General features: G+C 44.0%; 1 protein-coding gene across 1 annotated transcript in view; it reads left to right on the top strand.

The window, feature by feature from the left end:
• Nucleotides 1-25,517, top strand: part of LOC120442571 — a 31,960-nt gene extending 6,443 nt beyond the window's left edge. The window contains exons 2-10 of the mRNA XM_039619248.1: nucleotides 11,923-11,993; nucleotides 12,118-12,309; nucleotides 18,716-19,096; nucleotides 21,441-21,707; nucleotides 22,230-22,610; nucleotides 22,693-22,959; nucleotides 23,427-23,519; nucleotides 24,251-24,315; nucleotides 24,758-25,517. Coding sequence (XP_039475182.1) covers nucleotides 12,258-12,309; nucleotides 18,716-19,096; nucleotides 21,441-21,707; nucleotides 22,230-22,610; nucleotides 22,693-22,959; nucleotides 23,427-23,519; nucleotides 24,251-24,315; nucleotides 24,758-24,817 — 1,566 coding nt within the window. The 5' untranslated portion in view covers nucleotides 11,923-11,993; nucleotides 12,118-12,257 and the 3' untranslated portion in view covers nucleotides 24,818-25,517. The remainder of the gene's footprint in view (nucleotides 1-11,922; nucleotides 11,994-12,117; nucleotides 12,310-18,715; nucleotides 19,097-21,440; nucleotides 21,708-22,229; nucleotides 22,611-22,692; nucleotides 22,960-23,426; nucleotides 23,520-24,250; nucleotides 24,316-24,757) is intronic.
• The last annotated feature ends 714 nt before the right edge of the window (nucleotides 25,518-26,231 follow it).

Below are 26,231 nucleotides of genomic sequence, written 5' to 3'. Positions count from 1 at the left end.
TACAAAAATTAAAAATAAAAATAGTGGACAAATTTAAAACAAGCAAATCACCTATGCAAGAGTAACTACTAATGATTGACAAACACTCGTCATCAGAGATGGGCGCGTTACTGTAATCTGATTACTTTTTTCAAGTAACGAGTAATGTAAGGGATTACTGTTGCAAAAACGGTAATTAGATTACCGTTACTTTCACGTAGGAACGCTGCGTTACTGCGTTACTAAAACCGTGATTTTTTGCGAGAACGTCTCATGACAGTGACGTAATCGAGTGCGGGACAGAGTGTAGCATGCAGCGTTCAAAGCGTGGAAGTACTGACCTTATTTTGAGTTTGATTCCATAAAAAGTGACAAAAACATTAGTGTCCGTTGTGCGTGGAAGAAAACTTTTTTACAGCGAAAAAACCCCTAAACTTCCAAGCAAGCACCGAGTGTACTACGACGTAATGTGAAATTCACAGAGAAACTCATGATTCTTCCACTGACCGCTGCGGCACACCTGCACCAGGGTAAACCTCCGCCTACCCCAGTCCTGCTTTACAGGTGAAAATAGAGCAACAGGACCGCTAGTCTTTGATTTTATTTATTTTCTGCTGTGTTTTACTTGCATCTATTTGAAAGAGTGAGTGTAAACACAAAAAATATTTTATTTTATGTGCTGGAATGTGCAGAAAATAGGTTTAAATGTTAAACAAATTTCTTCCAGTCAGAGAATGTTGCATAAAATTTAATTTTTGCTTGATGCATAAAGTTAAAAGATTAAAACTAATAAAACACGTTTTAAAAAGAGACTTTTCCATTTGATTACATTTTGTATGATGAATTATGCAGAAAAAGTAGAATTGGGCTGAAAGATCTATCGCTTTATCACCTATTCAGGTTGTAAATCGTGTTTTTAAAAAGTAACTAAGTAACTAAGTAATCGATTACTTTTGAAAATAAGTAATCAGTAAAGTAACGGGATTACTTTTTGGGGGAAGTAATCAGTAATTAGTAACTGATTACTTTTTTCAAGTAACTTGACCAACACTGCTCGTCATATACCGCTAAAACACTCTGCTTATATAATGCTGTATTCTCTGAGTGTATGAGGGTAAAACAAATAACGAGATTGATTCTTGCAATGCTTTTCCAAGTCTTTCCCCCAAAGAAAGTTTCACACTCCCTTGCTATCTCTTACAGTGGAGAAAAGACAAAAAGACTCTTCCTGTGGAGTTGTCTGCTTCCCCCCAACTTCCTTACCGGACCCCCACCATCTAACTGTTTGAATGGAGTATGAGGTAGACATGCTAAAACAGTTACCTAAAAGCATTACCAATAAACACAGTGATCAATACATAAATGAAAGAAATTCCTCTACAAGGTGATTGTCAGTTTTGTTGGGATTTTTAGAGACAGAGTGAGAGAGATCCTGTTCTGCATTACTTTAAAAAAATAAAGGGGGGTTTCAGAGCTGTTGATATACGAAGCAGTGTTCATAGAAACATTAATCAACCCTGTTTTTGGCATTGAGTGTTACATTTGTGACAGTTTCAATAAAGCCTGCAAATTCTTGCATTTATACTGGAGAGCAAAGAAAAATGAAATGCTACTTGTACTATGGAAAATCAGTTTCATAAATGGTAAATGGCCTGTATTTATATAGCGCTTTCTAGTCCCTAAGGACCCCAAAGCGCTTTACATATCCAGACATCCACCCATTCACACACACATTCACACACTGGTGATGGCAAGCTACATAGTAGCCACAGCCACCCTGGGGCGCACTGACAGAGGCGAGGCTGCCGAACACTGGCGCCACCGGGCCCTCTGACCACCACCAGCTACATAAACAGAGCTGAAGAAGACTGTGCTTGCAAAACTAGCGGTAACGTCTGAGAACTGTAAGACAGACTGTTTCTGCTATCGAAACAATTTGTGGTGTTAATCCTGAATGAGTCATGGTGACAACATCATAAGAAGAAGGTCATTTTACTCCACAGACAGACAGACAGACACACCCATAATCTAACATAGTTTTAAAAGCATAAGAATAAAAGTTTAAAAAAAAAAAAATCATGTTCTTTGATGATCACATTACATGTATCACATATTTTGAAGCATAACGTAGGGAGCAAAGTGTTCACAAAGACAGTTTTACGATTACTTTTTCCACAGTGCTTGTATGCCTCTCGCAAAACTATGTACTTTTCACCATAAGACACAATAACTCACGATTATCTAAGACCAGCCATGAAATGTCCATTGCTTCATTACGATCATTTGTCCCCGCTGCTGCCCTCAGATCCAGTCTTCTGTACTGGGGGGTAAAATGTCTCTCTTTGGTGGTTCATAAAAAATATCTCAAAAAGCGATGCTGGTGAGGGGACCAGAAACACTGGGTTGCAGAGCAGTTGGTAAGGACTTGTATATTTCTGGAGAGTCTGCAAAAGCTGTCTTGCTCGTGCTCCTGATTGGATATGTGGAGCCCGGCTCTGATATCTCACTGGTGGCAGCTAAAGGTAGGCACGCCTTGGAGGCGGAGTTGGTCTCAGGCGCAATCTTTCAAACAAGCCTCACGGCATTTCAGGCAACCTCAGGCCGGAAACAACATCCGGTCACTCGCGGTCAAAATCCACGCAGGGCTGGTGTTTCACAGTGCTCAGGTTAACACATCTGGCTTAAATCAGAGTCTAAAAATATAAAGAAAAACAAAAAGTTTTAAAACACGCAAACTAGCAAAATATCAAAGGAGCATAACATAATAACAAGATGATATAAGATACCTGATGAGGCCATGATAGGTGATGTAGACATGTAATGTATAAACTTTTATGGGAGTTAACCCTTAGATGCACACGTGGGGTCAAAAATGACCCCATGGGTTGTTTTTCTTCAAAATCTTTAAAATGCAAAGTTGTAATATATTCATATTCCAGGTATTCCTCAAAAAATATATATGTTTGTAACATGAGGCCATTTGCATTTTTATTTATTTTTTCATTAATTAAAAAAAAAAATGCAGTTTTTGTATCACTACCCTACTCTTCCACAAGTGGGGTCAGCAGTTCCTATGGAATCTTCTATGAAACTTTCATTCTTAGCAACTCTGACTGACCCACTTACACTTCTGATGGATCAAGAATTAATTTTTACACAATAACATACATGATTTATAGTCAGGGCTGCACATAAGTGGTCCGCAGGTGTGCATTCGCTGTCACAATAAAAGTATTCCCAGAAATTCAGAGAATATGCGCTTCTTTTGTGGTGGAGGAACACCAAAGTAATTGCTTACGGAGCTTGCTTCTTCGACATCTTTAAGAGTTCTGAACAAATGTCTGTCCTCCTCCAGAGCATCTAATGTACGCAAATGAGCATTCCAACTTCTTATCTGGTACATGTCTTTTATTTTGACAGCAAATGCACACCTGCGGACCATTTATGTGCAGCCCTGTTTATAGTTTCCTGTGCATTTCAAACATTGTCCTTTCTGATGTTTTTTTTAACATCTAAAGTAACATGGCTGCTATGAGGCCAGCTAGGATCCCTGTGGACCTTGCCCTACAAATGATCCAGGACGGATTGGATGAAGAGCCCATCGGAGGCATTGACTCAGAATCTGACATCTCAGATATAGAAGACCCAGACTATTGTCCCCCCACTGAACAAGGCCAGTCAGATACAGGGGAGTCCTCTGAAGAGGAGATGGATATTGAGTCTAACAGAATGAGCCCCTCTTACTGTTCTAGCCACAATATTCTGAATTAGTCGGCCAGGGCTTGCACCTGGGTTTAGTACTGTCTCCCCAATAATGCATGGAAGATGTTCATGTCTGATAATATAATAGAAAAGGTGCTGACGTGCACAAACATGGAGGCACGAAGAGTAGCCACAGACAGGGGAAAAGAGTGGAAAAATGTAATCAAACATGAGCTCCTGGCCTTCATTTGACTGACCATTCTTGCAGGAAGTGAGAAGAACTGGGATGTACCAGTCTGTGTGTTTTTTGGGAGTCCTCTGCATAACCCATTGTACAAGGCCACTATGTCAATTCAAAGATTTAAAGATATTCAACGTTTCTTTCACTTTGATGACAAGAGGACCAGAGCCTACCGACTGAAAACAAACCACATGGCAGCTTTCCGCCACATATGGGGCCTGTTCCTGGTCAACTGCAGGCAGAAATTCATCCTCAGTGATTGTGTTACAGTGGATGAACAACTTGTGCCTTTCAGAGGGAAGACCCAGCTTCTGCAGTATATGCAGAGCAAGCATACAAAAGTGATACAAGTGATACAAAAACTGCAATTTCTTAAAATTAATGAAAAAATAAATAAAAATGCAAAGGGCCTCATGTCACAAACATGTTTTATGAGTGTAAGGAGTAAATATTTAAACAAGACATTCTTCAGGCGAAATAAAGACACTCAAGACAGTTTAGATGGTAACAACGTGCGCACGCTGGGTGAGATTTCGAGAAGATCTCACACCGAGCGCAGGCAGAGGTTTTATTTATAGTCACATAGTGGCTTTAACTGTTTAAGGAGGAGACAAAGATTTGCCTCTGAGAAACAGGTTTGTTCCAATTTAGCTGGGTGTGTGTGTGTTCTGTAGGTAATCACTAAATATCACATATATGCAGCTTTCTGTGTGTGTGTGTGTGTCTATGTGTGTGTGTGTGATTCTGAAGAACAGGCCCCTCTTGGTATTTGGGAGTGTAGATAAGAACGTCCTGCTCTCCCCTCCTGGGAGTGAAACGGCTCGTAGAGAACCAGGTGCAGAGGAAATATACTGGGTGAATCATATCTGAGAACACTATGCTTTTGTCTTTACTTCAGCTTCACTTCTAGTGAAGCAGTAAAATACGATTAAATGGAAAGAATAAATGGGTAAACAACTATTAACACTGAAATTAAAGATAAACTTTCAATAACATATGAATAGAAGTGGGAAATCTCTTAACACATCCCTCCTGTTGTTAATTTGTTTTACACATTTTAACTATGAGGAATACCTCAAATATTAGAATGTTACAACTCTTCTTTTTAAAGATTTTGAAGAATAACAACCGAGTTTATAGCAAAATGCATTGTTTCTATTTGGGGTCATTTTTGACCCCACTTGTGGAAGAGTGTAGGTATTGGTAGGTTGTGCATCCAAGGGTTAAAGTCGAGCTTATATATATTTTTAAAGTGTATTGTACGTGGGATAGGCTCCAGCGCACCGCGCGAGCCTGAAAAAAGGATAAGCGGAAGCGATTGGATGGACGGATGGTGTATTGTACGTGTTACAAACCATTGTGATATTTTTTTAAATGAAAGGATTGACAGAATGGTACAAAGGAAAATGCAAAAATGTAGTTAGAGAGGAAGATTAACACTTACCGAGTGATATGCACATAGGGAAAGCGAGGCGAGTTGTCGTTGATCCCTGGTTCGCGGTTGTTGCGAGCTCGTCCTGCAGGCTCTTCTGCACTTCGGGCGTAGCGATGAGGCTCAAAACACCCCAATCAGACGAAGTAAAGGCGATCCGCGGTGTTAGCGGGCCAAAACCTTCACCCGCTTTTAGCTGGTCGTAATAGATTTCTCTAAGGCTGAAAGCATAGCCCCAAAACCCACCGGTGTTGAGCCTGAATCTCTCCTCCATCAGACCTACACCCGATTGGCTAACCGGGGTGCGAGGGGAGCCGCCCCTTTGTTATGTGATTGGCAGCGGGGCGAGTTAGGGACGCCTGCGAGGCGGAGTTGGTCTCTGGCGCAAATTTTGAACGAAGCAAGCAGTCATTCGGGAACGGAGCCGGGGAGCGAACAACAAGGAAAAATTGTGCGCTGGCTGCGGACCGGTTCGAGTGATAGCGAAAGGAGAACTTAGAGTTTGCGCTGAATTTGAGACGGAGCTAGTAGAGAGCTGGTTTGGAGAAAAAAGACTAAGGATTTTTTCAGGATTTCCCCTGTTTTCGAATATAAGGCTTTGGGTATCGAGGGTTCCCTACAAGTTATTCTAGGGTTTTTGTAGTGCGTATTTTGGATAGAAATACGGAGGGTTTTTGAGGAGGTTTCGCTGCTTGTTTGCCTAGGGGTTTGGTGGGAGCAGCGGTGTGCTGAATTTGAGAAAGAGGGATCGTTTGAAGAAAAAAGACTAAGGATTTTTTCAGGATTTCCCCTGTTATCGAATATAAGGTTTTGGGAATAGAGGGGTCCCTAACAAGTTATTCTAGGGGTTTTTTGTTGCGTGTGTTTTGGAGAAGGGTCGGGGAATGGGTCCTGACTGTCATCTGTGCTTATGCGCCGAGTGGCAGTTCAGAGTACCCAGCCTTCTTAGAGTCCCTGGGGGGGGTGCTGGAAGGTGCCCCACCTGGAGACTCTGTTGTCCTGCTGGGAGACTTCAATGCTCACGTGGGTAACGACAGCGAGACCTGGAGGGGCGTGATCGGGAGGAACGGCCTCCCTGATCTGAACCCGAGTGGTGTTTTGTTATTGGACTTCTGTGTAAATCACAGTTTGGCCATAATGAACACCTTGTTCGAACATAAGAGTGTACATAAGTGCACGTGGCACCAGGATGCTCTAGGCCGCAGGTCGATGATCGATTTTGTAATTGTATCACCAGACCTGCGACCATATGTTCTGGACACTCGGGTAAAGAGAGGGGCTGAGCTGTCAACTGATCACCACCTGGTGGTGAGTTGGATCAAGTGGCGGGGGAGGACGCTGGACAGACCCAGTGCACCTAAACGTGTAGTGAGGGTGTGCTGGGAACGTCTAGCAGAGGCCCCAGTCCGCGAGCTCTTCAACGCACACCTCCGGCAGAGCTTCAACAGCATTCCGAGGGAGACTGGGGACATTGAGTCCAAATGGACCATGTTCAGCGTCTCCATCGCCGAAGCTGCTGCATTGAGCTGCGGTCGCAAGGTGGTTGGTGCCTGCCGTGGTGGTAATCCCCGAACCAAATGGTGGACACCAGAGGTGAAGGGAGCCACCAGGCTGAAGAAGGAGTCCTGTCGGGCTTGGTTAGCCTGTGGGACTCCAGAGGCAGCCGACAGGTATCGACAGGCCAAGCGGAATGCGGCTCGGGCAGTGGCTGAAGCAAAACCTCGGGTGTGGGAGGAGTTCGGAGAAGCCATGGAAAAAGACTTTCGGACTGCCTCGAAGAGATTCTGGCAAACCGTCAGGCGTCTCAGGAGGGGAAAGCGGTGCTCTACCTGCACTGTGTATAGTGCTGGCGGAGCGCTGCTGACGCCGACTGAGAAAAATTGTCAGGCGGTGGAAGGAATACTGAGGACCTCCTTAATCCCACTGACACGTCTTCCGAGGAGGAAGCAGAGTCTGGGGATGAGGGAATGACCCGCCAATTTCCGGGCGAGGTCACTGAGGCAGTTAAACAACTGCTTGGTGGTAGAGCCCTGGTGTTGATGAGGTCCGCCCGAGTTCCTGAAGGCTCTGGACGTTGTGGGGCTGTCCTGGTTGACACGCCTCTACAATGTTGCGTGGAGATCAGGGCAGTACCCTGGACTGGCAGACCGGGTGGTGGTCCCCATCTTTAAGAAGGGAGACCGGAGGGTGTGTTCCAACTACAGGGGATCACACCTCAGCCTCCCTGGGAAAGTCTATGCCAGGGTGCTGGAAAGGAGAGTTCGTCCGCTAGTCGAACCTCGGATACAGGAGGAACAATGTGGTTTTCGTCCTGGTCGCGGAACACTGGACCAGCTCTTTAGCCTCTCAAGGATACTTGCGGGTGCATGGGAGTTTGCCCAACCAGTCTACATGTGTTTTGTGGACTTGGAGAAGGCATTCGACCGTGTCCCTCGGGGTGTCCTGTGGGAGGTGTTATGGGGAGAGTATGGGGTGTCTGGCCCATTGCTACGGGCCATTCGATCCCTATACAACCATTGCAAGAGCTTGGTTCGCATTGCCGGCAATAAGTCGGACTCGTTTCCGGTGGGTGATGGGCTCCGCCAGGGCTGCCCTTTGTCACCGGTTCTGTTCATAATTTTTATGGACAGGATTTCTAGGCGCAGCCAAGTGGCGGAGGGCTTTCACTGGTGGCCTCAAAATCTCATCTCTGCTTTTTATGGATGATGTGGTTCTGTTGGCTTCATCGGGTGAAGGCCTCCAGTTCAGACTGGAACGGTTCGCAGCCGAGTGTGAAGCAGCGGGAATGAGGATCAGCACCTCCAAATCTGAGGCCATGGTTCTCAGCCGGAAAAGGGTGGAGTGCCCACTCCGGGTCGGGGATGAGTTCCTGCCCCAAGTGGAGGAGTTCAAGTATCTCGGGGTCTTGTTCGCGAGTGATGGGAGAAGGGAGCCGGAGATTGACAGACAGATTGGTGCTGCGGCTGCAGTGATGCGGACGCTGCACCGGTCCGTCGTGGTGAAGAGGGAGCTAAGTGTAAAAGCGAAGCTCTCAATTTACCGGTCGATCTACGTCCCTACCCTCACCTATGGCCACGAGCTGTGGGGAGTGACCGAAAGAACGAGATTGCGGATACAAGCGACAGAAATGAGCTTCCTCCGAAGGGTGGCTGGCCTCTCCCTTAGAGATAGGGTGAGAAGTTCGGCCATCCGGGAGGGGCTCAGAGTAGAGCCGCTGCTCCTCCACATCGAAAGGAGCCAGTTGAGGTGGTTCGGGCATCTGACAAGGATGCCTCCTGGGCGCCTCCTGGGTGAGGTGTTCGGGCATGTCCCACCGGGAGGAGGCCCAGGGCAGACCCAGGACACGCTGGAGAGATTACATCTCGGCTGGCCTGGGAGCGCCTTGGTGTTCCTCCGGATAAGCTGGAGGAGGTGGCTGGGGAGAGGGAGGTCTGGGCTTCCCTGCTTAGGCTACTGCCCCCGCGACCCGGCCTCGGATAAAGCGGATGAAGATGGATGGACGGATGGTGTTTTGGAGAAAAGAGTTTTTTTCAGGAAGTTTTTTATGTTGGGAGCCGCGGTGCATTTATGCTTGGGGGGATCGCGATAGTTTTTTGTGTGTCAGACTTTGATTCTAAATCTCCTTGTTCGGATTAAACAAATGCAAATAAAATGAAATAAAGTTTTCCCACAAGGTATGCACCCTGTATGTGTGGCCATACTGAACGTTACAAAAGCACAAGTTTAACTAAGCACTTTTACTACGGTTTAACACATTTTCATACATAAACACGGAGCCCGAGACAGGCGCGCGCACAAGCGCGCACAGACACACAGGCGCGGGGGGGGGGGGCGCGCACTCACGCGCTGACCCACCACCAGATGGCGTTTTTTAAGCATAAAAAAGTAAAAAACTTTCTTTAATGGCTTAAAAATAAAAGAATGCTATTTGATATAAAAAAAAACTTTTTAAAATAATCATTAGTTCTCTTTTGGGGGGAAAAGCAATGAGCTATGAACTAGCATATTTTGGATGAATATCATAATTTTATGAATATCATATTTTTATTACTTCCTTTATTACTTCCTTTACTTCCTGAGCTCATGAATAATTTATTGGGGCCACAAATCACTCAGTTTGACATAAGGGGTATAATATCCCTCCTCTCTCTTCCATAAAGGCCAACTTTGTACAGTGCACGACTAATAGTTGTCCTATGGACAGATTCCCCCACCTGAGCTGTAGATCTCTGCAGCTCGTCCAGAGTCACCATGGGCCTCTTGGCTGCATTTCTGATCAGCGCTCTCCTTGTTCGGCCTGTGAGTTTAGGTGGACGGCCTTGTCTTGGTAGGTTTACAGTTGTGCCATACTCCTTCCATTTCTGAATGATGGCTTGAACAGTGCTCCGTGGGATGTTCAAGGCTTGGGAAATCTTTTTGTAGCCTAAGCCTGCTTTAAATTTCTCAATAACTTTATCCCTGACCTGTCTGGTGTGTTCTTTGGACTTCATGGTGTTGTTGCTCCCAATATTCTCTTAGACAACCTCTGAGGCCGTCACAGAGCAGCTGTATTTGTACTGACATTAGATTACACACAGGTGCACTCTATTTAGTCATTAGCACACATCAGGCAATGTCTATGGGCAACTGACTGCACTCAGACCAAAGGGGGCTGAATAATTACGCACACCCCACTTTGCAGTTATTTATATGTAAAAAATGTTTGGAGTCATGTATGATTTTCGTTCCACTTCTCACCTGTACACCACTTTGTATTGGTCTTTCACATGGCAAAGCCGTGTGAACTGTCGCCTCAGTTTCCTGTTGTTATCTGTGCTCAGAGATGCGTCTGCAAAGTGTGCAGGCGGCATTTTAAGATACTGTTTCCTTCTCGTGAGCTCAAAGCAGACCAAGCATTCCCTCAGTACCCCAAAGCATTTTCACCCAGAGAACTGTCACTCACTGGGTATTTTCTATTTTAGGACTATGAGTACCTAATGAAGTCATCATTGAGTACATATACAGCACTATGGAAAGTGTAAAGTAACCACACATTTCTTTATATTTTGCTTCCAGGGAGCCAGAGTTTCTTAATAGTTCAATCATGAAGGTCAAAATTTTTCTGTGTCGCCTAAACATCATTTTTTCTCAGCTGAACTCTTCGACTGTTTCTTCAATTAAATCTACAAGAAATAGCAAAAATAAAACAGATTTACAAACTTTTAATAGTATTCTTGCACCAACAAGGTGATTCCCAAAGAGCTATGAGCAGACTACCTGAGATATCTCAGCACTGACAGAAACACAGAGCTGAAGTTGTTAAGATTTTCAATGGAGGTGATCCGAGTGGACAGAAATTAGAAATGAAGAGATGAGAGGGACAGCTGAGCGGTTTGGAGACCGACTTAGAGACACGAGGCTGAGGTGTTTTTGAGGATTTCCTAACCTGAGATAAGACAGGACGAGAGAGGATCCTGAAGTTTGGGAGGATTTAGTCGCGTCTCACCAAATAACAAACATTATGTTCTGGACTAACCTGTGAATCATTCATGTAAATAAAGGCACCTAGCTCAGGGGGCGTTTACCATAAACACCACTTCCTCCTCTTAGGAGGTGAGAGGCCACCTCCTGCAGCTGTAACGCAACACCTTTGACCAAAAACCACAGCTGGCCACTTGTCTCGATCTGTTTTCCACTCGTACCGGTGAAGTAACAAACTGAGGTTATTGTACTCGGCCCTGAAAATCTTAGAAATATGGTATCTAAGCAGATTCTTACTCTGGATGGCATTACCTTGGCCTCCAGTAACGCTGTGAGGAACCTTGGAGTCATTTTTGACCAGGACATGTCCTTCAACGTACATATTAAACAAATATGTAAGACTGCTTTCTTCCATTTGTGCAACATCTCTAAAATTAGAAATATCCTGTCTCAGAGTGATGCTGAAAAACTAGTTCATGCATTTATTACTTCCAGGCTGGACTACTGTAATTCTTTATTATCAGGATGTCCTAAAAACTCCCTGAAAAGCCGGTTTGGATTCAGGAGACAGACACTATCTCTACTTTCAAGATTAGGCTTCAAACTTTCCTTTTTACTAAAGCATATAGTTAGGGCTGGACCAGGTGACCCTGAATCCTCCCTTAGTTATGCTGCAATAGACGTAGGCTGCTGGGGATTCCCATGATGCACTGGGTGTTTGTTCTTCACCTACCTACTATGTGTTTACACCTCACTGCATGTAATCATGAGTTATTAATAATCTCTGTCTCTCCTCCACAGCATGTCTGTGTCCTGTCTTCCTCCCCTCACCCCAACAAGTCACTGATGCCCCTCCCTGAGCCTGGCTCTGCTGGAGATGCTTTCCTGTTAAAAGGGAGTTTTTCCCACTACTCTCGCCAAGTGTTTGCTCATTGTGGGTCATGTGGTTGTTGTGTCATTGTAAAAGCACCCTGAGACGAGTGTTGTTCTGTTTAACTATAGAAATGTCGAATACTGAAATAGATTTAAATGTGTTTTCTGTCTTTTGAGGTTTGTTATATTTACCCAGTTTCTTTAACAGCACCTAAAATGCTTTTCTTTGTTGAAGGACTCATGAGGCTTCCACATATTTGGAGTGAAGTTTCTTCAGCAGAATGAGAGCATGCCAGAACCATGATAGTAATTATTGACATGAAACAATAAACATGTGAAAGTAAAGCACTCCCCTCTCTTCATCTGTCTGTGCTGCACTTCTAGCAGTGAAGCTCTAACCTGTTGTTTTCTCCTCCCTGTATTTCAATAGTACTGTAACAGTAAAGCTTTGAACAAATAGAGGAAGTGAAACACTGACCACAAAGACAAACCAGCGTCTCCGTCTGTCTGTGTCTTCATCAGCACTGCTGCAGACATTCAAACAATAAATCGGCTCATTAAAACATAAGGATGGCAGTTTGGGACAAAAACAGTCTGTGGACTCTCCTGTTCCTGCTGGCAGGTAAGACTCTGACTGTGATGATGATGAAGCTTCTGTTTTCACATCAAACTGTTGTTAAAGAACAAACTCCACTGTGACTGAAGCCTTTTTCATGATATTTTGTTTCAGGCGTATGAAATGTTATCTCTCTCAGAAACAACAGAACGAGAACACAGAATCAAAGACGTTTGAGTTAGGGCTGCTCGATTATGGCAAAAATGATAATCACGACTATTTTCACTGAAATTGAGATCTCAATTATTTGACGATATTTATTTAACAATAACAATGTATTGAATAATGGCTTTAAAGATTGTCAAAAAATAATATAAAATAGTGTGCAAATACTGATAACAGTGCAAATGTTTGCAATATAAAAAATAAATGAAAAATGTAAACATCTATGTTTAGTGAACTTCAAAATCCTGCATAATACTGGTTGTTCACTGTGTTAAGTGAGCAGTGGTCTTTGGCGAGGAAAACGTTACCGCGTTTGTTATCTCCTTGTGTCTCTGGGAGCTGGTGGGATATTTAGTCGCGTTGTACAGGCTAGCGTGAATGGAGGTCTGTGAGGATGAAGCAGGTGTTGTCAAGAGTTTTTTCTCTATGTTCCTTCATTGTTTGATCGTATGTCACTTTGTGAGCGGTCTTCAAATGATTGAATAAATTTGTAGTGTTGCTCTGTGGTGCAGCTACGACACCGTGGCAAAGTTTCCACACTATGTCTACTTGATCCACGTCTGACTCCGCGAACCCATAATGTTCCCGCACCACTGAAGTCGTTTTACCTCTCTTTTCAACCAGCGGCATTCTTTCTTCAGCAGCCATTATCCTCTCCTCTCCAAATAACTTCTGCTTAGCTTTCCGAGCTTCCCTCGGGTCCTCTTAATTGTTGTGACACGTGTTCGAAACGCAGGTCGTGTCCAAATTCATGGGCTGCATCCTCCTGAGGACCCGGCCTTCGCGGTCTACACCACCCGGGGGATTAATAAAGTTTTATTTTATCTAATCTAATCTAATATCTTTAATCTCAGCCAAACCGATTTACTCAGGAACAAATAAAACACTGAAAAAAGCCAAACAATAACATTTTTAGGTTGTCTAAGTGACTTATATATTACGTTTAACCTGAGTAGCGAAAGTCCGCGGTGATCTGAAAATGATGTGCCGGGTTGTGCCGTTCGGGCGGCTTCAGTGACCCTCGAGCTCTCGGTTAGCTATCGAGCTGGTGGGTAACAGATGTCTCCGAAAACGTCGAAGCACTTTTGCAAATATGCAATACCTTGATAAACCGAGCAGATATTTGAAGTTTACACAGCTACATTCTCGCCTGAAAATATGTTAAAAGTTTATTTTGTGACCCAGAAAGATTAATAAAAGTAATTTTAAAACTTAGTAGCGGCCGCCATTGCCAGAAACTGGAGTTTGGCTGGGCCGCGCTATGAATTCTGGGATATGGTGGGCCACGAAGGACACACCCGACCCATCCTTCAAATTCGGGGAAAAGGAGGACGCATTTGTCGGCTGCATTCGGAGGAGTCCACGAATTTGGACAGCCTTCGGCGCGTCGCTGTGACGTAATCGGTCTACAAATGCGGCCTCAGGAGGATGCAGCCCATGAATTTGGACACGACCGCAGAGAGGTGCGCTCGATTTGCCACACGGAGCAGCGTGAGAGTAAAGCACGAGGGAGGTGCTAATAATCGGCTCAGTCATTTTTAATGATCGTTGAAAGCCCAGATCGTAATCGAGATTAAAATTCGATTAATTGAGCAGCCCTAGATTGAATCTTTAAGTCTGAAGTTGATCTGGGGACACTTTTTGACTTCTGCATCAGAGTGTTTGATTCCAGATTCAAAGATCTGATCGTTTGAACTGAATCTTTGTTTTAGTGCATCACACACAGCAGTAGGGATGGGTATTGATAAGATTTTCACGATTTCGATTCCATTTTTGATTCTGTTTAACGATTCAATTCTCCATCACAGTGTTGCTGCTTTTATTCCACATGCAACTGTCCAACATACAAATCAGCACACGGGATTAACAATTACACAAATGCACAGACTGAACAAACGAATAACTGCAACTCACAAGAACTGCACTAACTACTAGGGATGGGTATCGAAAACCGGTTCTTGTTGAGAACCGGTTCCCACTGTTTCAATTCCTTGGAATCGTTTGCCATTTTTGCAAACGATTTCCTTATCGATTCCAGTCGCCCCGAATGACGTCACCACGTTGCGGAGCGTCGGAGCGTACCTGGCAGGAAACACGGCGCCTAAGCGGCTCAGACGCTTAAAAGTTTGTTTATACTTTACGAGAACGGATTGTCATCCGTTCAGGGCAACTTGCAATACTTGCAAAGTAGATATTTCATTAAGGGAGGAAACACTACGAATATGCAAAAGCATTTGCTCACAAAACACGCGATGAACTTAAATGAATGTCTTTAATTCCGCTCCGGACTCGTGAATCTCAACCCAGCAGCAGTGGTAACGTTTGCACGTCATCTCCCGTTAATGCGGCAGGTAAATAATCAACTAACAGTGCATATTATGTTAGCGCGATCTGCTTTATTACAAAACCTGCCATTACTGTGCATTTAGGTGACCATGATGAGACAGACAGAGTCTGGCTGGCGCTCGCTGGCAGTTGTCGCTGCAGTCTACCGGTAGCGTCTCTTTTCAGGCCCGAATGTCACCGAGCAGTGACTAGTTTGTGGTCAAAACCTTGCAGCCATTTGCCACAGCAGATGGTAAGTGAATGTGTTTAATTGTAGGCAGGGACATTACTGGATATTCTTGTGTAATTGCTACAGAATAATTTATGTTATACTTTGTTATTGCTACAGAAGAATATTTATTTTATTATTTTACATTTACAATGTTTTTCCCCGGGGACCCTGTGACACCCCATTGAAGAGCCGTAGGCTGTGGATCTCTTAAGATCTCACTGTTGGGTTTGTAAGGCCATGTTACTCCTAAATTTCTATCTTGTTGAAAGAGAAGATATAAAACAGTTCTAAGCTAATCGACCTTAGTGTTCTCCTTTTTAAAAACAAGAATCGATAAGAGAATCGATAAAGAATCGAATCGTTAAACAGAATCGAAAATGGAATCGGAATCGTTAAAATCTTATCAATACCCATCCCTAGAGATGGTTGAGCTTCAGGCGTTTTGGCGACGCAAATCTGCTTCCGAATTTTCGCCGGACGCGCAATCACGTGTCATCGCGCTCTTTCCATTGACTTTACATGTAAACCTGACGCTCTGGCCGCCTCTATCGCGTTCGGTGTGAACGCACCGTAAGGATTCAGGAGTGACGGACGATTAACAGCCAGGAGATGGCAGTAATGCAACAGTTTTGGATGCAAGCTGCCGTTAAACTTGAATGAAGAAGAAGAAGAAGAAGAAGAAGAAGAAGAGCATGAGGCAAAACTTTCTGTTGACCGCAGCTTGAGCGCAGCTTGAATCATTTTGATGTATCAAGACTGTAACTTGATGGTTTTTGTATATTTATGCACTAATTGATGCCATAGGCCAAGTTGTAGTTTGGCATAGTAGTTAGTAGGGATGGGTATTGATAAGATTTTAACGATTCCGATTCCATTTTCGATTCTGTTTAACGATTCGATTCTTTATCGATTCTCTTATCGATTCTTGTTTTTAAAAAGGAGAACACTAAGGTCGATTAGCTTAGAACTTTGTTTTATATCTTCTCTTTGAACAAGATAGAAATTTAGGAGTAACATGGCCTTACAAACCCAACAGTGAGATCTTAAGAGATCCACAGCCTACGGCTCTTCAATGGGGTGTCACAGGGTCCCCGGGGAAAAAATTGTAAATGTAAAATAATAAAATAAATATTCTTCTGTAGCAATAACAAAGTATAACATAAATTATTCTGTAGCAATTACACAAGAATATCCAGTAATGTCCCTGCCTACAATTAAACACATTCACTTACCATCTGCTGTGGCAAATGGCTGCAAGGTTTTGACCACAAACTAGTCACTGCTCGGTGACATTCGGGCCTGAAAAGAGACGCTACCGGTAGACTGCAGCAACAACTGCCAGCGAGCGCCAGCCAGACTCTGTCTGTCTGTCTCATCATGGTCACCTAAATGCACAGTAATGGCAGGTTTTGTAATAAAGCAGATTGCGCTAACATAATATGCACTGTTAGTTGATTATTTACCTGCCGCATTAACGGGAGATGACGTGCAAACGTTACCGCTGCTGCTGGGTTGAGATTCACGAGTCCGGAGCGGAATTAAAGACATTCATTTAAGTTCATCGCGTGTTTTGTGAGCAAATGCTTTTGCATATTCGTAGTGTTTCCTCCCTTAATGAAATATCTACTTTGCAAGTATTGCAAGTTGTCCTGAACGGATGACAATCTGTTCTCGTAAAGTATAAACAAACTTTTAAGCGTTTGAGCCGCTTAGGCGCCGTGTTTCCTGCCAGGTACGCTCCGACGCTCCGCAACGTGGTGACGTCATTCGGGGCGACTGGAATCGATAAGGAAATCGTTTGCAAAAATGGCAAACGATTCCAAGGAATTGAAACAGTGGGAACCGGTTCTCAACAAGAACCGGTTTTCGATACCCATCCCTAGTAGTTAGTGCAGTTCTTGTGAGTTGCAGTTATTCGTTTGTTCAGTCTGTGCATTTGTGTAATTGTTAATCCCGTGTGCTGATTTGTATGTTGGACAGTTGCATGTGGAATAAAAGGAGCAAATGTTACAGAAGTGTATTTTATGCGTTTATTGTTGCGCGTCATCTGTGTCCTCATGTTTAGCCTGCCGCGGCCTTTGGTTGGAGGAGCCGCAACAAATTGTCAACAGAAAAGTTTGTAGATTTTATTGGATTATTTATATATAGATGAGTTTTATTGGTGAGAGTTTTGTAGTTTGCTGTTGCCTTTGTCCACGCGCTTTTAGATGAAGCCTTTGGCTACACAAAACAGATTTCTTTCAGGAGTCTTATTCCCCTGTTAGGTTTCAGCAGTACAGCTGCACTAGGCGTTGTACTGATTTGCTTTCTAGTTATTGTGCATCAGGCGGCTGAAGTCATTGGCTTGGGAGTACCGCTGCAGTTTGTGTTTAAGACAGTTTGTCTTCCTCACAGCTGACGGTATGGAGGTACATAAATACCCACCGCTAGTATGTACGGAAGACTAGGTTGAGTTAGTTAGGTTTAATAGGCAGATAGTGGGGGATATTGCTCCTGTTAATTGTGTGTGTCCAAGGTTTTATGAAGTGAATGTCATCAAGTTGATGTGTTGGAATGAAGCTGTGTGGCATAGGTGCAGTTCAGCGTTTGGATTTTGTAATGTTTGAAGAAAAATGGAGACACACCAATTAATACAATGTGTTGATGAGGATGGAAAGAAAAGACAGCCGAAACCGACTGCTAAGGCTTTGGAGAGTCAGATTGAAAGGCTTCAAACAGAACATCACACTAAGATTAATAAAATTAAAAAGGTCATAAAGGTTATTAAAGAATTAAAGCAATCTGAAGATAATGTTTCCACTGTTCAGGCTCAGTTAGAGAATTTGTCTGTGTTGCTTAGTGAGGCAACTTATCTGCATGAAACCTTGCTTCCTTTGCTTCCTCAAGAAGAACAAGAAAAACAAACTGCTTGGTTTATAAGTGTGCGAGCACATAATACTGAGTTTATGGAAGAGATAAAGAAACAGTCATGTCACACTGTTCTTTACCAGCCTGCAGGTTCCCCGTGCATGTTTTCATCACGTGGTTTCTTTCATGCTGCTTCTGGAGTCGTCAGTCAGTCTTATTTTATTTGCACTGTCTTTTGCCTGCTATTAGTTCTTCAAGTCCACGTTGTTCTGTCGGTCTTCATCATGAGATTAACTGTCCTTTGAGCTTCTTCTCAGGGTCGAGGACAAAGTGGGAGGTCAAGTTATAAAATTTTAGCCAAAAAGTGGCTTATTTTCCCAATTAATCTATGCTTTTGCCACTGTACTCAAGGTTCCAGGTTGAGAGAAATCCACCTGTATTGACACACTAAAGCATACAATTAATACCATTTTCATTACTTTTCTTAAAACATTCATTCGCTTCATCTTCTTAGAGTTTAACTCGTCTGTTTCTCTCTGAGCTGTCTTGACACAGTCAGCTCCTTTTATGGGCATGTAGTTCCTGTTACACACACGATTTCCTGTCATGTTTCCTGCCAGGTAAATGACGCTCCGCAACGTGGTGACGTCATTCGGGGCGACTGGAATCGATAAGGGAATCGTTTGCAAAAATGGCAAACGATTCCAAGGAATTGAAACAGTGGGAACCGGTTCTCAACAAGAACCGGTTTTCGATACCCATCCCTACACAGCAGTCTGTATTTTCTGTCTCTAAACTGAGTCACTGTGTTTGAATCTCAGCTCTGTGTTTGCTCTTCTTTAGGTGCTGTGGGTCAAACTGTGATCTATCCTCTCACGTCTACCTGTGCTGTCAGAGGATCCACTGTCACCCTCCCCTGCACCTTCACACCTCTGAAGTCTTTCAGTGATGGTCAGAGAGAAGTTCCAGCAGAGCTCATCAGAGTCGTCTGGTATCAGAGCCAGCAGCATCAGCTCTGTCAGCTCACTAAACCATTTGTGTACGACAGTGATTCAAAAAATCACAAACAACGCTTTGAATATCTGGGAGACAAGAAGACAAACTGCACTTTACAGATCAGAGATGTTCAACAGAGAGATCACGCAACCTTTTGCTTCAGTATGGAAGTCGATCACACAAAAGTACATTTTGATATCAGCAGAGGAGTGACTGTCAGAGTTGTTGGTAAGAACATGTTGTGCCAGCACAAACATCTGCTGTATAAAGTATATTATAAATCTAGAGATACTATTATATTTATCTTGTTGGGAATCTATTGTATTGTAAAGAATGATTGTTTATACTGAATCATACAGTAGTGCAGTTAAGATAAGTGAGATATGTGGATAATTTCTAAAGTGGTTATATAAAGTGCTAGTGGTTGTGAGTGGTGGTTCAGTCCATGTTATTATTGTGTGTATGAGGATACAGTTGTCCATTTGTTTGTTTTTGTCCATTATGGTGTGTAGGTGGTTGTGGGTGTGTGTATGTTCAGTCCATGAGTTTAACATGGGTCAGATGTCAGGAGGCAGAGTTCAGGAGTCTGAAGAGTCCATGTGATGGGTGACTGGGGTCTGTGATGATTTTCCCAGCCTTTTTCAGACACCGCTTCCTGTAGATGTCATTTATGGCAGGAAGTGGTGCTCCAGCAATGCGCTGAGCGGTTTTCACGACACTGCAACGCCTTCCGGTCCGAGGCAGAGCAGTTCCTGTACCAGACTGTTATACAGTTGGTCAGGATGCTCTCGATGGTGCAGCGATAGAAGTTCACCAGGAAGTGGTTCTTCCTCAGAGTCCTCAGGAAGAAGAGGTGCTGGTGAGCCTTCTTGATCAGCTTGGAGCATCTCATCTCCAGATGAGATCCTCGGAGATGTGGACACCCCGGAACCTGAAGCTGTTCACACGCTTCACAGCCGTCCCTTTAATGTAAATGGGTGGATGTGGGTCAGCATTCCTCCTGTAGTCCACGATGAGCTCCTTAGTCTTCTTGGTGTTGAGCAGCAGGTTGTTTGTGTCGCACCACTCAGCCAGACGATCCACCTCCTCCCTATAGGCGGCCTCATCGTTGTCATTGATGAGGCCAATCACCGTGGTGTCATCTGCACACTTAATGATGATGTTGGAACCATCAGCAGGTCTGCAGTCATGTGTGATCATACATGTGTGCACAGCTCATATGTCAGATGTTAGAGTGATTTTAGACTCCACAAACTTACAACAGATGCCTGGTGTTTAGAATAGAGTCGAATAAATAGTAAAAACATCATTTGATTGTTTCTGAAGCAGTCTTACGGATCTCCACATACAGCATTAGCATCACATTCAAGATGTTTCTGCTCCCGCTCAAAAGGCTCGAGTTTCCTCCTGGATTAAATATTTTCATGTTAGTTTAAATTCAGAATAATCTGTTAAAATAATAAAGTCTTATCTTAACTTTGATCTCAGACAAACTTGCTCAGGAACAAATAACGCAAACATTAACAGCTGGAAATCATCTAAGTGACTTGTTTCATCTTTAACTTTCACTGAGTGGTGAAAGTCAGCACGGGGTTTGAAACCAACGTGCTGGGAGTGAAACGCTCTCGCGAGCCTCGACTTCCTGCTCGACTGACAACTGCTGAGACATCCGGGCTGCGAGACCAGCAGGAACAAACATCTCTGAAAATGTTGGAGCAATTTTGCAAATAAGCAATGTTTTGATAAATTGGCGAGATATTTGAGATTTACATGTGTATATATTGTGTCAAATAAGCATATTTCAAACTTTCTTACAGTTTTAGCTGCTCTCATTCGCCATTGCTGCTTTTTGGGTTTCAGACAAAATGCATTCTGGGATACTTAGCTGCACCAAGTTCACCTTCAACTTCATCACGGATGTAACCTCAATAGAGCCACAAGTCCACAATAACACAAGTAAACATGAGCACGCTTACTGAGAAACGGAATTCTTGGCTAGTGTTGCGTTAGCATGACATCTGTGCAGATGCTTGCAAAGAGCCAAAGTTGTGTTACCAGTACACCACAGCCTGGCACGCAGATAACTGAAGAACTGCCGTAATGCGAGTAACAACATGATTGTAACTGTAATGTAATTACTGAAATTAGTGAATTACTGAAAAATGTAACGTGGTTATACACAACACTGGTCCAGAGGGGGACACAATGCGACTGGATGTAAAACTTCATATTCAACTGTGTGTTTTAAAATTAACTTCAAGCTTTTATGTTCGTTACTTTAAAAATACAGCCTTCTGAAATCAAATGATCAATTCTGATACATCCTGTATTAAATTAATGAAACTGTTATGAATTCAGCACCATGGACAGCACATGAGTCTTAACACATGGTTTTAGTATTCGAGCGACACAAGTCGCCTCCATGAAATCTATAAATCTATTGATTTGTTTTGGATTTCCAGCCATTTCCGGTTTGTTTTATCCCTTTTAAGTTGTCTTCAAACAAGAATGCTACAGAAATGCTGTCACACAGTTTACAGTCCCACACTGAAGTCTGTTATTCTCATTTTAGATTCGACTAAAATGAGAATAATCGGCTCCAGTGATGATAAAAAGTTGAGCAGAGGTGAAACCGTCACACTGCTCTGTGCTTCAGTCTGCACTTTCCACCAACTGGAGGTCATCTGGTTCAAAGATGGCCACGCCCTCTCAGAGACCGGCCCCTCTCTTGAGCTCGACTTCCTGACTGCAGAGGATTCTGGGAGCTACACCTGTGCTCTGAAGAACAACATTGAGACTCTCTCTGAGCCGTACAGCCTGCAGGTGACGGGAGAGGCAGGTTGGTGTGATCAGTTTGCTTTCTCCTCTGTCAAACTGCTGCATGATGTTAAACTGATTAAAGCTGGTTTACTGTACTGCCCCCTGCTGGTTGTTGTCCACTTTAACAAGCACAGTCCTTGTTTGCATGTGTGCAGCACAGTGAAGGATGTTTAAGCTGCAATTAACTGAACATTGCTGAGTCAACAAGCAGGTCTTCACAAACTGTTTTTTTAAAGAAATAATATTCCCATTTACAGTAAACAGTGAAAACACACAGAAAGGATGGGATTCAAACCAACAACTTTCTTGCTGTGAGGGGTCAGTGCTACTACCACAGTGCTGCAGTGTGACAAATGTATCATCTGCACCCTGTCTCATGGTTGTGTGTGGTACTAAATTAAATCACGTGGCAGGAAATGAACACAGAACACATCCTGCCACAAACAGAGCTCTGCTATTTAGCAGGATTTTTCGAGCTTTATTCTTTTCCCAGGCTGAGTCACTGTGTTCAAATCTCAGATCTGTGTTTGCTCTTCTTTAGGCGCTGTGGGTCAAACTGTGATCTATCCTTTCACGTCTACCTGTGCTGTCAGAGGATCCACTGTCACCCTCGCCTGCACCTTCACACCACCTAAGTCTGTCGATCAGAGGGGAAGAGAAGTTCCACTAAATATCGTCAGAGTCCTCTGGTATCAGAGCCACTGGTATCAACTCTGTCAGCTCACCAAACCATCTGCGTACGACAGTGATTCAACTAACAACGATCCTCGTTATCAATATCTGGGAGACATGAAGACAAACTGCACTTTACAGATCAGAGATGTTCAGCAGGGAGACAGCGCAACCTTTTCCTTCAGGATGGGAGTTAATCATCGTGGGGGCCATTTCACTAACGGCACAGGAGTGGCTGTCAGAGTTACTGGTGACAACAATCTCCTCAGTCTAAGACTAATATTCATCATTAATGTGTCTTTAAGTCAAACTGATCTATATTCTCATTTTAGATGGGATTAGGATGGGAATAATCAGCTCCAGTGATGATAACAAGTTCAGAAAAAAAGAAACTGTCACACTGCTCTGTGCTTCAGTCTGCACTTTTCATCACCTGGAGGTCACCTGGTTCAAAGATGGCTGCATCCTGTCAGAAACAGGCTCCTCCCTCCAGCTGAGCTCTCTGACTGCAGAGGATTCTGGGAACTACACCTGTGCTCTGAAGACCAACATGCAGACTCTGTCTGAGCCGTACAGCCTGCAGGTGGAGGCAGAGGCAGGTTGGTGTTCCTCTCTAAAAGAAGCTTTTTCTTTATTCAGTGGAGCCACTTTGCAAACAGCAATGTGACTTTAAGCCTCCTCTGCAGCTCAGACACACGTGATTAGGCTGTTCATGTTCCAACTAGCCTTTGAAGGAAATTAGTTCGGTCTGCATTTGTGCGATGCAACTGTAACTGTTTTATAACTGTTTTTGTTGGAATCCGCTTTGCTGCCTTGTGTGAAGCACTTTGTTAGAAACTGTCCTTTTTAAATGTGCTATAGAAATAAAAATGGTTGGTTGGTTGTGGCTACTGTGTAGAAACAAACCACAGGTATGTCACAGCACTGTGATGAGCAGATACCGTGTAAGCTGGAGAGGAAATGGTGTGTTCACGTGATCCAATGGGAGACAAGTTATTAAGGGAGGTGGTCAAATCTCTATAAAAAGTTAATATTCAGTTTTAGAAATGTCAAATCTTCTTCACAGGAGTCAAAGTGGACAACCTGACAGCTGCCCGTCTGCTTCTGTTCAGTGCTCACACGGTGCTCATCATCTTTGTGGCATCAGTAGTACTCAAAGGTAATTTACACCCACGTATCTTTCTGTTTATCTTTCTTTACAGTCATTTTTCATACATGAACTTTTGAGGAGTGCCTGGGTTGCCTAACCGTTTGACCTTTACTTTCATAGTGCCAAAGGTCAAAGTTGACTATGAAAAAACATTTTAAGAAACCTTATCAAGTAGAAAATATCACTGACGGGGCACAGAGAGAGCAGCACAAGACTTGTTAGTCTTCCTCACATGAAAACGTTAGTCATGAAGCACCACAGGATTTTGTGCTCGAACCCATTCAATCCAACTCATCTATTAAATGTATTTTACTGTGTATGTTATACATTATATGGCATGAATTTTCACTGCGCTGTATATCACAGCAGATGACGCACAATTATATGTATCTGCAAAGCCAGACGACACAAATTTGTGAAGCTAATGTGAGGTTTTGAAGACCTAAAGACCTGGATGGCCTCTAATGTCCTGCTTCTTTATTCAAATAAAACTGATGTTATTGAACTCAGCCATAAAATTTTAGAAACTGCCTAACTAGATGCTGTAACTCTGTGAGGACTTTTTGACCAGGACATGTCCTTCAATGCACATATTAAACAAATATGTAGGACTGCTTTCTTTCATGTGTGCGACATCTCTAAAATTAGAAATATCCTGTATCAGAGTGAATAACTAGTTCATCAGTATTCTTTAGATAATGTAAATTCATTCACCTCTAACTGTTCTTGATTGTGTACAGGACGTGTTGTCTGCAGGTCAGGAGAGGGTCAGCAGCAGACAGCTGAGAGACTTGTGGCGGTTCAGGTGAGTCACATTATTACATAAAGTGTACATGATGGATATAAGCTAACACACAATAGTTGTAGGTGTGGACGGTTGGAAAAACCTCCATCTGACATTTTGTGATTTTCACCGATTTGATGGAGGCAGACGCAGAGGTCCATCACACACTGTTTGCTGACTTCATGAAATAAACTCCAGAGCTGCAGTGTTTCTCCCTGCAGGCTGGCGCTCTGTCTCCCCCTTCTGGCAGTGAGAGTAATTACACAAACACTGTCAGTGCTGAGGATGAGAAGAAGTCACAGCAACGGTCACAGATGGCTTTCTCTGTCAGACTGTAATCCTTCCTCTGAACACTGAGTCTCTTTTGATCTGAATCATCACAAACTTTTCTGTTTGCATCACTTGTCTTCTCCTCTTCCTCGTTATCTCATCGCTGCCGTTTGAACTCTGCTTCCTGTTGTAGCCTCCAGATGTCACTGAGGAGCCGAGGACCAACGAAGAAGAACGAGGCCAGGCTGTGTGACGGCGCCGTCACCTGTAATATACCTGCTGTAATAATCACCTGTGGACATCAGAGTTGTGACTGTACAAAGGCTTCTTCTTTATACGAATGCAGAAGTTGTATTTTACTTTAAAACTCATATTTTGGCTTTTAGTTTGAGTTTTCAGTGATTGAAAATACTTCCATGTGAAGAATGAGTACAACCATGAAAATATGGAGCTGTGGTGTTTAATTAATGTGAGGAATGTTAAACATTAAATGATGTGTGTGTGTATAGTATTTTATTTGTGGATGCGTTTAAAAATTCATCTTAGCAGCTGTTAATAAAGACGACCTCAGACGATAAACCTGCTGTGTTAATGATCTGATGTTCTTTCTGTGCCTGTGAACATTAACTGTGTCAGCAATGAACTCTTATCATGAAGATATTTAGTAAATGTGGCTTTCACAAGCTGCTGCTGTGTGATGTTTGTGGACTTTGGTATCAGGTCACCGAAGCTTTGCTGGTTTAAATAACAGAGTCGGTGGCTCATAGTTTGGTCCCAGCTTCGCTGTTGTGATTGGTGTGGGGTAGGGACAAGCTTGGGGCGTCGGGGGGTTCCCCAGAAGTGTCTTCCTTGGAGGGCTCAACCCGGGGTTGCGGTCATGGCCTGTTAAGGGCTCTGTTGGCTCTTAGGTGATGGTTTCCTCGTGGCTGTGTGCAGCGGGGCTAGGGGAGGGTCTGTGCTGACAGACGTGGGTTACTGACCTGGGAGCCTGGCTGCCCCTGGGTGGGTCCGGGGCAGGCGGGGGGTTCTGGGGGTGCTCCGTCTCCAGGCTGGGGCCCTGGCTGGGCCTTGGGGGCTTGGGTCCTGGTTGGTTTGTCGCCAGGGTTGTGGGTGGGTGGGTGTATGGGGGCTCAGCCCTGGCGCAGGGTGCCGCTGGGGCATCGAGCCACCTGGGGGGATCTTAAACTGGTGAGGGAGGCTGTTACATCTTGCAGGAGGTGTCCTCTCTCCAGGAACTCACTCTGCAGGAGGGGGAGATATAGGAGAGGTGGAGGAAGAAGTCAGCCTGGGTGTCTATTGTCTTGTGTAGTCTGGAAGATGAGTGGACGACGGGGTGGGTGCAGTTTTCTCTGTGGTGGGTTCGAGTGGGCTGTCCCGGGCTCTGTGGGGCCGGGCGGCGCTGCTGAACTGGGCCCTGGTCCGGATGGGCATGGGCCCCCTTTCCCTGGTGGGTTGCAGAGTGTGGGGGTGCCTACTGGGGTCTGCGGGGGAGCTGGCCCCAGGGAGGGGCCACTTGCCCCTCCCTTCCTTCCCTCCCCATCTCCAGCTGCCTCCCTCTTCCTGCACTGTAGCATGGGAGATGGGTGGTCTCGTAGGGTGTCTTGCATTGAAATCTGCTGCAATGACCCGGTTACTGCGTTCACCAGATATCAACACAATTTCGATCC

Source organism: Oreochromis aureus, linkage group 11 (genome assembly GCF_013358895.1).
Source record: "Oreochromis aureus strain Israel breed Guangdong linkage group 11, ZZ_aureus, whole genome shotgun sequence".
Lineage (NCBI taxonomy): Eukaryota > Metazoa > Chordata > Actinopteri > Cichliformes > Cichlidae > Oreochromis > Oreochromis aureus.
Note: the sequence above shows the minus strand (reverse complement) of the source record. Positions and strands in the feature narration are given on the sequence as shown.